Here is a 12,483-nt window from a genome sequence, read left to right as displayed (position 1 = left end):
AGCAAGAAGACATTAAATAATGTAGACAACCCGAGCTGCACGATGCTTTGTTGCATATGCGTATGCATGTTAGGCGTGTTCCTGTTCCGTGTTTTACATTACAAAATAATTCATGACAATCCGGTTTTCACAAACATGCTCTTACCAATCAGCCTGTGTGTCTATAAACTTCGTCTTTGTCTGTGCTTTATGTCAAGTCCGCCTGTTTTTAGTGGCGGTATTATAGGCCTCTTTGTCGCCTTGTACCTGTCAGCCATTCTCTCTTACTGTCTGACTGACTAAAGGGTCACTCTGGCTTTATTTGCCATCGTCAATCCTTTCTCTACCCTTGCTCATAGTACAGGTTGTGTGTCTAATGCATTCGCCTTGCTCCACTCTGTGAGGAGCTTAAAAAACAGACCCATCCATCTCACCCTGTACAGCTCATTCAAATTCACTACACTAAACACAAATGTATTTGTGATTCACTTGTGCACCCATAATATTTAGCTTGGTTTAGGATAATGTGACAAATGTTAAGAGGCATATACTTGGTTACATTAGGAAAACAGATCATTCTTTGGGTTGAAATATCTGACATAAGTAACGTCTACTTACACAAGTGACATGGCATCACTTCAGTCATTTAAGTAAGTTCACTAACTTATGTTACATAATTTAAAAAGAAAAAATGACTCTTGACTCTCACAAACTGGATGTGAACTCCAGTCTCTGGAGGGTAAGTCTTATCAACAACCCACCCAACCAACTCAAACTTTCTTGCTTTTTATACAACTGCACTGGAGCCCTGCTTCAAGAACTGACGCTGGAGGGGTAACTACAGCATCAAACTGTGACGCCTAGGGCTATTGACCAGGCTGCTGTATATGGTGCATTGGGAGTAAGAGCTGGCTGGCTGAGTGCGGTTTAAATTTTCAGCCAGAGACAGCAGGAAAACATTGCTTTTCAGCCCACGGTGTTAAGTTACTGTTCAAATACTGTCTCCAAACATTTTGTAATTACAGAGTGACAACACAGACATTGGCAATTTAAAGACAAAGACAAAGATTTAAAGACAAAGACACACAAGACATTTAAATCTCATAACTTGTGAAATAAATTAAATTCAAGTATAAAACCACAGTAGAGCAAGAGCGTGGGGTTCAGCGACCATGTGTGAGATATGCCGTGTAGGAATGTTTTATGACCACCACTTCAAACAAAAAAAAAATAGAAAAAAGCCATTGACTTTCAAAAGTGGATGCATCCTGGTCCAATTTTACACATTAATGGTCAAAAGCATCCTCATTCCCTCCATCAAAGTTTGGTTGAGTTCCTGCCTCCTGCCGTTCAAAGGACAAGGCTCGAGCATGTACTCCCCACTGCTGAGCGGATCATTGGCTGTCGGCTGCTTTCCATCAAGGAGCTTCAGGACACCATAGCGGATTGAAAGACGGGTAAAATTGCCACCGACCTTGCCAACCCAGGCAACCATCTGTTTGAGAAACATTCCTCTGGGAGACAGTACCGGTCCATTAACACCATGATCACCCATCACCTCAACAGCTTTCTCCCCAAGCTCTGTCATCTTACTCAAGCGCTCCTCCCAGGTCTCCCATGCAAAGACATACTGTGCATCCCCTCAGTCCCAGGCCTTTTCATCCTCATCTAATAGAGATGACTGTATCACTGTTGCCATGCTACTCGCTGTCGCCAAAGTGGTTTTTCGCAACATCTGTATAACTCTGACCCTTACGAAAAATGCCACAGGCGGTATTTGCCTTTTCACTTGTGACAGTCACAATTTCAGGTGTGAATTGAATGTTTGTGAGCTTGAAGTCTAACATGTGAAAAGAAAATAATGCCACGAGTGGCTTTTTTCCCACATGTACTGGATGCACATTTTCCAGATAAGAAATTAGCATTTTCACATGTGAATTAAATACGTTTATATGATTGGCTTTTATCAGCATGTGAATTACAATTTCCACATCTAGAGGTCCCCCCTCACAATATGCCACTGTTGGTAACCACTTTCTGTGTTGAACTGAAGAGGCATTTTGTATAGAAAACTGCACCAACTGTAATGGTTTCCATAATTTCTCATAAAACAAGCTCGAGTTTTGTATTGTGCTTTTCTTTGCGTGTCCCTTTACCCAATTTCACCCCCTGTCCCATCTATCCTCCAAGTCCCTGGCTCGAAGTGAAAGCTAGAGTTAATGTAGTGTAGCAGCCAACAGCACGCAGGGCTTTCACCTGCATGTGCCGACCAGCTCAGTGGTACTTTGTCTGTGTTCAGAAACCACAACTCCTTTTCTCCCCTGCTTGTTCTGCCCTCATCCCCCTCTCTTCCCATGGCTTTTCATCTGAAACCTCCCTTAGTTTCCCCCGTTTTGCTTTCTCTTGGGCTGAATCACATTTTGAGAGTGTGTAAAGTCCAAGCTGTTATTCCACTCTGAGAAGCGGACTCTGTGTCATGTGTAATGACCGTCACTTCTACACTGGAGACCGGTGTTCACACCCTACTTACAATCAGGCCTTGTTTCTTTAAACTCTGAAAGTGTATCCCCAGAACATTAGCAATGGTACTGGTATTTCCCTGACCTTATCTAAGGGGTTGACTAGACTTAAACATAACTTCATATGCAGTAGTAGGGGCTGTGGGTCATTTTCAAATGAAAGTACCCTATTTTGTCCTTTACAACTTAACAACGGTAAAGTATTTCAGCAATTTAGTCAGTTAGGTGACTTGTTTATGCAGTGAAAACGGAATTCTATCAATATTATGACTGGTCAAGATTATGCAAATGCTTTTAGGTCATTAGATACCTTTTAATGGGAAGTCAATTGCAGGAAATCTAAATAGATCAGTTGTTGCCATGCCCCGAGAATGCCCTTGATAGCAGAGGATGAGAAAAACATTAATATGAACTCTACACTGTGAGGAAATGAAATGGACAGTCCAAAAGGAGGTGTAAAAAACATCCGGTATTAGAGGAGATTCCCCTGAGTGTGGTGTACGAGGGAAACATCAAACATCTGCAAATGAGATTCAGCCTATGTAACTCCCTGGTCGTCTGTCAGAGCCTCCCTGTTCCCCTGTTCTCCTTCCCTCACTCCCCCCTGCTTGACTTACAAATCTGCCTCACCTTCAAATAGTAAAGAAAATACCAAACTTTAGGAGCGGACACTTTCACACTGCATTTGACTTCACAATTTTGGGCCTTTCTCCTTCCCGTGCTCCCGCTCTGTCTCAACCGAACTTTCCCTGCCAGAGGCATTAAAAGTCTGGGCTTGTAGCTTTTCTTAGATCGTTAGATAGCCAAGCATAACTGGTAGTGACTGTTCATGGCACCGTCCTTCCATTCATCCATCCATACTGTAGTAACAGCTTGAGGGAGCTACCAGAGCGACCAACTTTTCCCAACGATTGGTGCTCGCTCACCAGCAGGGAGTGAAGCTCGATTGCCCGTTGTCCATATCGTAAAATGCATGTTTTTTCGCTGCCATAGAATCTATGCTGACACAAATTAGTTTTGCTCAAGTGGCAAGGCAAGCTGGAGGAGGAGGAGGAGAAGGGGAGGGCGAGTGTGACCTTGCATCGCTTTTTTATCCATTTAATGCCGTAGTGTTGTTTTACATGACAAATTGGGTCGAGGCCAGAATGGGTAGCAGGGGTAAAAATTCAATTTTAGTAGATGGCAGTACATTGAGGTGTTTTATGTCAATATATTCCCCACAGGTGTAAGGTATGGTATGGTGTATTATTTCCAGCAACAGTTTTACTCTCACAGTTCCTTCGAAGGCAAAAAAAAAAAAAAAACCAGATAACAAAAAGTCCCCATACAAAGTATTCTTTATTTTACAAAATTGAATTTACAATTTACTTATTATTTATTTACCCCCTCTACCCTTCCTTTCTGCTATTAGACCAACATCTTTATGTCTTTGTTTTGCCTTTCCCCTCAGCCTTTACCTCTGGCTATCCTTATCCCTGCCCCAGGCGTTTCACTGTTTTATGGCTCAAAGGCCAGTGGTTCTTAAAATATGGATTGAGCCTTAAATGGAAAAAGCAGTTTCTTGTGAGCTTAGGCCAGGAGAATTAAATCATCAGCTGAAGTTGCAGCCATCCTGAGGGATCTGAACCTATACTTGGGAAGTTTACCTCCATATAGAAAATCAAATGCCTTAGGCCCTGAAGCATCGGTCGTCTTCCTGACTGCTTATTGCTCTTTAAATCCTCCATTCCTTTAGATCTAAGTGCCTATCTTTGTCCACCACTCGTTTGCTTTATTTCCCTCCTTCTTTCCCTATCTTTCACTCTGTTTTCTAAAAGCCCCAGGCTTTTCGGTCCCAGAGTCCCCTCAGAGAGCTTAACCAACACTTGTAAAAAACCAACACTCTATAAAAGGCTTGGCACCTTTTAGGTGTGCATCACCTTCCCCATCTCCCCAATTTTTTCTCCAGCTTTTAATCCCCCCTCCCTCATCCACTTCTCTGACTTTCACATTCCTTAAGTGTCTAACATTCGCTTTCGCCTGTTCTTCCTACTTTTGTCACCAATTTTGATCTTGACCTTCCTATGCCTTGAGCTTCTTTGACATTTTCTAAATTGAACAGGCTACTTGATGATTATCAGCACTCAACTGGACCAAAGGATTTTAGACCTAAGCACATTATCCTCTGCAACGACTGGATGTGGTTGTGTTGTATTCTGGCTCCGTCATTGCCGCCAAAGACAATCAACTCCTATTCTCTTCTATAAATCACGATATTCCCCACTGAAGGTGAATAAAAGTATATATCATTGGCAGTTTACAAGAATTCACTAGCTTTTCATTTCCACAGAAAATCCCCTTTAACTTTTAGTCCCAGGAACCACTTTTCAAGGAAATAATTGTGTCCTTCGTCCTGTTGTCTGCATTTCCACTACAGTTTAAAAACCTGCAAAGATTAGGACCATTAATGAAGACCGGCTGGTTTTACACAGGCCTTTTTTTAATGTGACTATATAGCAGTGATATTTGTCAGTCTGTCTTATGCTTACGCACACTGACGGACAGTTTGCAGCAGGAGATTTTTAAAAAAATGGTGGCTGTAAAACCAACCAACAACGTTCCTGTACTTTTGGAAAGTAATACACTCCGAACACAATTTATATCCAGGTCGCTTTGATGGAAATGCACCAAGTTCCTCCAAAGGTTCACAGTTCCTGTGGAACAACCATTCCTGCCGTGCAAACAAAGCTTATGCCACTTCTCCTCCTGGGTCTGTGAAGCAGAAAGATGAATGCTATTTTATTTATTTTTTTCTGCTAACATACATGATTCAGAAAATATAGGTATGAGCTAAAATAAGCAAGGATGTTGCTATAGTAATGAAAATTGTGAGGTACCTGTTACTGGATCGGTTATAAATGACCTGCAAATGTCAATATCAAGAGCTTGTAAAACACAAAAACTGTTTTCAAAACAACTTAAAAACCAGTGGAAATGTGTCTGAGCAGAGAAAGAGATGTTTCAATTCTGAAATGCTTCCACGATAAAAACAACAAGAGTGAAGATAACATGGACCCTCAGTTCAGCATGACTTCTGAACGTTAAGTGCTTTATGGGGGTGCTGGATCACCAAAAACCCAAACAAATCTCACGTACAGCATATGGCTATCCTGAAAAACATTTACCTTCTTAGATGTTGTCCTATAGAAGATCTCCGAGTAAGTCTGCCTTACCTCCATATTCATAATGCATAATGCAGCTCTCAGCAAAAGACATAACACCTCCAGTGTCCACCAAGGATGTGAACTTAACTCTGGGGTCACACCCTTATGCAGAAGCTTTCACACCCTCCTCTTCGTTGTTTCTTGTTGTTTATCTGCCTGTCTGACTGCCTTTCACTCTGCCCTACCAGATCTGCTATGCCTTCAGATCTCTGTTGCCTTCCCCACTCTGCTTTACTGTTTTCTTCCCTTATATATTCAGGATCACTTTTATCTCTCTTTCTGTCTCGCCCTCCAAACGATTTCACTCTAGAGGAGGCAAAGTAAGACATGACCTCCCTGTATAACGCTTGTCGATCTTTGGTGTTTGGCTCATGAGTGTACCTGTTTGCCTCTATGCCTCTGAATGTTCCTTCATCATCAGCTTTCCTATGTCTCTCTCTTGGCATGGCTTTTATGTATTTTTCACCTCCTCTTTCTCCTCCCACCAGCTTCCCCCCCTGCGGCAGCTGTGGGCCTCACTACTGTTAAAAAGAGGTATCCATCTATGCATCCATCTGTCATCACTCCTTGTTCTCTCCCCCTTGTCTCTATAAACAACTTCATGCTTGTCAACTCCTTCCTGCTCTCCTCTCTGCTGTTTCTGCTCCCTTACTCAATTTTGTCTGCCGCAATTCAGATATGGTTCAAACAAGGTAACTCGTCACTTCTAGGTAAACTCCACACAAACGTCCGTGTAAAAGGCTTATGGCTTTGCGGAGATTTGGCTCATTATCCTGCTTTCTGTTTCCCCATGCACAGTCCTCTGTGCCATTTGTGTCGTTTTTGCTTTCAGCCATGCCCTCTCAAAATATTGACGTATGAATAATAGGTCTGTACTCGGTAATTGGAAAGCAACATTTTATGGTTTTAACTATGTTTTCTGCATTTCTAAATATAAGATAAGTTAGTAGGGAAAAGTGACCGATGAATAATTTCACTCATAACGCTCCTATATTTGTATTTATTCATTAAGATGAGAGTAGACGGTGGAGTTCGAGCCATTTGGAAAATAAAAATCACAGTATCATCAAGTTTTCACACTTTAAAAGGTCCTCGTGTGATCAATTTAGAACACAATTCATATTTTACATGTGTCTCCTATTTGATTACTTCTGTGCATGAAGCAGTTTTGCATCCTTTTTCTATATTTGTCTCTTTTTTTATTCCTCTCTTCCTTTCCTTAATATTAGCCCTTTCTCTGCTCATTAAACAGCTCTCATCTATCTGCCCTGTCAAGATTTTTTATTTTTATTTCCCACCGCTACAAAGGGGGCAGATGCAACGAGGTGAGGTGATGGTTAGTGTAGCATCAGCAGTCACAATACTGCGCACACTCCTCTTCTTCGTGTGAACCCATCAGATCGGTGGTTGATATTTTCACACTTTTCACTGTGTGATGAAAGGGAGGAACAAAATGAGTTCTCCGCTGTTCTCATCTGGCCTATTATCACTAATGAGCAAATTGTTGTAAGGAGGAATTTTAAAGATAAGAGGGAGGAAGATTTAAGGTATGAAACTTTGTTTCAAAGCTATTAACATGCTTCATTAGGCAGCACTATGCACGGCAGCATAAGGATATTTAATGGCCATATAGATATGGGTCATAACCTGAAAACTTTTTTTAATTAATTCATCTTTTATCATGTACAGTATTCGACATAAATGTTGCCATTTGATGCATTGTACCAGAGTTAGCTTACAGCTAATTTACATCTGCAGTCCCTTTTGGCACATTTCAACAATCAACTGCCTTTTTACAAACGGGCTGATTTTAAATTGCATCCTCTTGAGGTGAGGACCAGTTTACTGTTATTGAGTTCATATTTAATTTTTAAACATCTGCGAAAATATTAAGAACTACACAGTCAATAACAAGGATATACACATAGGCATGAAGGGCTAAGCTGACATTTTAGACAGTTGCCCTACTGACCACTGCAGCCAGTATGTGACAAAACAGCCAATCTAGAGACACATAGCTGCTTCTCACACAATCATTATCTTGTAGTACTTTAATTTATAGTAAAATGTTTTCCTCTGATAATATTGAAGCCCTATTTTTATCAGTTTACCTTACTCACACTTATTATTATTAAACAAACACAATGTTGTCCAAAATATCAGCACTTTTATGGTTTTCACCTTATAAAAGACTGGCAACCTAACAAGCGTCACACTTTTAAAATGGCTCTTTTGTTCGGCTGTAACCTTTTACTATTGTGGCTCTGGCCCCTCTTGTCATTGGCTAAAAGCAAAACAAAACAAATCATCTTAATGTCAACAGTGTTATTACCACTAAGTGGTACTTCCCACATTTGCTCTACGAGACCGGCGCTGTAGTTCTGACTGGATTATGGACGAGGTGACTCAGCAGGTAACATGAACTTGTCACTCACATTTTTTAATACATATCAAGCTTTGCAGTGTCAACATGAGTCACCGTCCTCGGGAAAGGCGTGAGTGGGAGTCGGAAAAAGAAAGGCAGAAAAAGAAAGGAAGATGGCGCGAGAGGGTGAGAGATAATAGAGAGAAAACATGTGTTCTCAGTGTCCCGAACGCACCAGTAGAGCTGAAAATAGGGATTGGGACAGTTGCACCGTAGCTTCATTTAAGGGGACACACTCTGCTGTCTGTTCTCTAAAGAACTCTCCTTGTACAGAGGCGAGGCCTTTTGGGAACACTGCTATCATCTTAAAGGCCATCTCTGTCTCTCTCTCTCTCTCTCGCTCTCTACCTCGCTGTCTTGCTCTCTCTCTCTTTCTCTCTCTGTTGCACTCTTACTTTCTCCCTTCTCTCCTTGAACAGGGGGTTAGGCCATTAGGGAACAATGGTGATATCTTTAAAGGGCCTTCTGTGGCTGAGAGAACAGCACTGCCAAAACCCAGAGGATCCATGCGCTGAATCAGTGGCCACAGAGCACAGAGGGGATAGAGGGATTTAAATGGGGTGCGAAAATGTGTGTGTTTGCAGTCGTGCGTGCGTATGTGTGTGTGAATGGGGTCTATTGAGTAGATATTTTGTGGGAACTAGACACATTTGGGGATATAGTCTGGATTTAAACTAGTCGACTGAAGGTTGTCGGACAAAAACTGGCATTCCTGCTTCTTTCGGTCTTGATGAGGGTTGTGCAAAGGTTAGAGTAAAAGCCTTTTCAAAACAGGCATGAATACATTTGTTGGTAATTTGCATGCAACTTTAATGAAGTTGATTTTAGGGTGTGAAACGGAGGCTTTCAAAGTAGCATAGAACTTTGTGGCTCAGAGACTATAACCATGAACCACATCTGTCGCTTCAGATTTCAGTGTATGGAAAAGGGCCTAAACCAGCTTAATCCTTCAGATAAACGTTCAAATCAACAGCTTGCAGTCAAGCACGCACAAGCGGCATATATCCAAGCAGTAATTAAGAAGAGATGCTGTCTGATCCAGCTTCAGTATGGCATTAAAAACTTTCTTTTTGACAAGATTTCTTAATGCATTTATTATCATACCGGTCTCTTATCATTCATGTACCAGTCTAATGATTGCTGTTCTTGCAAAGTATGTTGTATGTTGTAAAAGGTAATAGAAGCTATGCCAACAGTATAACATACACAAAGTGTAGGACTATATCAGTACACTGTATCTGTGTACCTCTATTCTACCAATTCATGTACAGATTATTTCCCCATGAGTTGTTCAGAGTTGATTTATTTCTGATATTTACTACGCTGACTTCTGAGGTGTCGGACTAGCATTTCCAAAAGGGCCACATTAGCCACTACTCAATATCCGTCCAATATACACTGCTTGGTAGAGCTCACTGGTTAGAACATACTTTCATGACATATTCAATATGCTGATGAAAGGCTTTAATGCCTTATAAGATTTACTTTGAGGCTGCAGAAGACATCGCAAAACAACTCCACTGCAGAGATCTCATTGGAGATCAATGCATACAACACATTAATTGTGTTAATTGACTGCAATGAGCGAGATGGAGCCCCATTATAGCTTATGAGGATTGAATCAACACCGAGGCAGAAAATGACCACGCAGCTCTCTTCAGCCTCAAAAACTTTTAGGAGGCAAACTTCTCTCCACCCACCATCGATTGATGTCACTCTGACTTTCCATTAGCTAGCAAAATAACTGCTTCAACATTGCTCATTGGGGTGTGATCCAAAATGCAACATGCCTTTAAGTTTGAGCCCTACTGTATGACTCATATCGCTTTTATTTACACATTAAAGTACCAGATGGGATCACGGGGCCTTGCCGTGCAAATTAAACCAGTACAGGTTCTTGACAGCGTGCCATAGTCTCCATGTGAGTTTAGATAAAGTTTGTGCGACCCTACTTCTGTCACTTGCTGTTATAAAGTAACTGGAAAAAGTTTGGGGATGGAAAGGACACATTGTGTCCAACATGTTACGAATACACCTGCACAAAAAACAGCAGAGGAATATATTCCTGTAGAAGTAAACTAAGATACTGAAAAAAAACAGAGAGGCAGTTTATGAAAAGGGACATAGGATGTTGCTAGTCTAATGTTAGAGTTAATGGACTGTAAAGGGAGAGGGCGAAAAGACATACAGACAGAGGTGCAGGGTGAAATGAGAGAGCATGCATACACCCACGCAGTCTAATGTGTCTCTTGAATAAAGATGCATAAAAATACATGCGTATATCTTTATTCTGTGCATGTGTACATACTGCACATATGTCCATGTCTGACTGCTGTCTGGTTATTTGAAAGACTGCCAGAGAGGGCGGGCAAAGTTTCTAGCTTAACCATACATCCATTAATTCTCTAATGCCCTACCATGCTGAGAAGCCATTCAAACTTACATTACACAAAATGAAAATTCATACGAAGCCAGTTTCATGGACCTACTGTGTCTCATTTTACCCATGTCAATGATAGATATCTCTTTATTATCAAAATGAGGGTATTTTAATGAACACTGGCATGAATGATTGGTTCATTTTTTCCTTACCGAAATCAGAATCATAGAAGAGGATGAACTTCTGCCAGCTGTACTCAGACACCACTTGCATGATGACCTCGTTGAGATAGACAGGTGGGCGGACCATTAGGGTGTAGTCATCTGTTCCAGGGAAGCGACCGGTTTGAGGGCAGGCGGAGCGGGGTGTTCCCGCTGTGGAGCGCTGGATAAAGAGGTGGGGGATGTGCATGGCGTCGGCCAGAGTCTGAAGGCTGCCCGCTGACATGCAGCCGATTGAACTGACCAGAGCCAGGATACCACGGTTCATCAGCTCACAGGCTGCAGGGAGGAAAAACATAAGAGGAATTTGTTATTTCTCAAAGCACACAAAGGGAGTTATTATTCTACTCATTTTACGCCGAGAGTCACTGCTGGTAAACATATCAGCATCTGTTACATCTGTGCGCAGTACAAAGTCATAGTTCTGATCATTGTAATTATTTGTGGTAAGAATGTACAAAGGCAAATAATTCTTATTCTACAAGTCGCCACACTGCAGCATCGACTCAAAGACGGGGAAATACTTCGCAAGCTGTTCCCGTTTGTTTTCACATGCACTGCACAGTTATTTTGAGGACAAAAGCTGTTACACTAGCAGACAACCTGCTCTGTGGTAACTTTACACCGAGGATATGAAAACAGAGAGGGAGGAAGCTGGATACAGAGGTAGTCAAACATATGGCAGCAGAGCAGGAACATACTGTAAACTGACAAAAGCCCAGTATGGCACAAGAATTGGCTTCACTTAAAGCTGCCGCACAGAGTACTATGAGTCACTACATCAATGGATGGAGTCATGGACATCATTCAGGTACATACGAAGAAGCAGCACACTCGCTTAAGTCGACATACATATAACATGACTCGAGACTGCATGCTGTGCGTACAGTAGAGTCCCTTTTTTGCAGGCAGGTGATACGTCAATATTTCCCATGAATGTCTGGTCCAAATACCGTACATTATAAACTTGATTTGACATAGTATAAAGCATAAGCAAGTCCAAGCAGGGTGCACAAACAGGACTTTTCGTCGGTAAGTTAACAGACATAACCTAATCTTTTCCTGAACCTAGCTGCAACTGCTAGATGTCGATTTTGTAACCATGAAGTCATCAACAGAAGTCATCTGACTATAGATCTGCTCTTCACAAAAGTAAATGGGAAGGACTGGCGTATCACTTGCATGCAAAACTGGAATGTGGTATACATACGCAGTTTGAAAGTTAAGCTGTTATTCATACGCAGATTGATGAGACAGAATTTAGGTGACAGTCCATCAAAACTCGTGTCTGAGAAAATAACCTAATATATGTAGTTAGTGAGACTTATTGTATGCTATAGTTTGACTGCATCACCACAACACTTGCTGCAGAGCACGCTTTGCTTTTTCTGCCACTTTATCCCATCCTCTATCCTCGCTGCTGAACTGAAACCAAGTCAGGTCTTCAGCCTGAAGAGTTGTGTTAATGTCCACATTACTGATTGACCTTACGAACAACAGTACAATATAAAGCACTGTGATGTAGACAACTATTAAAGTGTGCGTCCATAAAAAGTGTGTTCAAAGCTGTTTATAAAATCATGCTGTAAAATATGCCCTTCTCGCCAGACAGACTATTCACAATCCCCCAGTTGTTTGTGCTCGACTGCCTAAATGCTCCTCAGCTCAGAGACACTATCTGTGCTCATTTCACCTCTCCTTTTCCTACCTTCCCCCTTTTTTCATCCTCACTAGACCTCTAGTGCTGTCAAAAACA

At 41.6% G+C, this 12,483-nt stretch overlaps 1 protein-coding gene across 3 annotated transcripts in view; it reads right to left on the bottom strand.

Annotated features, from left to right (window-relative positions):
• grid2 (glutamate receptor, ionotropic, delta 2) overlaps window positions 1-12,483 on the bottom strand; it is a 476,444-nt gene that overhangs the window by 193,632 nt on the left and 270,329 nt on the right. For all 3 annotated transcript variants that reach the window (XM_084359835.1, XM_084359836.1, XM_084359834.1), the window contains exon 3: window positions 10,719-11,006. In XM_084359835.1, coding sequence (XP_084215961.1) covers window positions 10,719-11,006 — 288 coding nt within the window. The remainder of the gene's footprint in view (window positions 1-10,718; window positions 11,007-12,483) is intronic.

The sequence above is a fragment of the Pagrus pagrus genome (assembly GCF_965226575.1).
Source record: "Pagrus pagrus genome assembly, chromosome: 8".
NCBI classification, from domain to species: domain Eukaryota; kingdom Metazoa; phylum Chordata; class Actinopteri; order Spariformes; family Sparidae; genus Pagrus; species Pagrus pagrus.
Note: the sequence above shows the minus strand (reverse complement) of the source record. Positions and strands in the feature narration are given on the sequence as shown.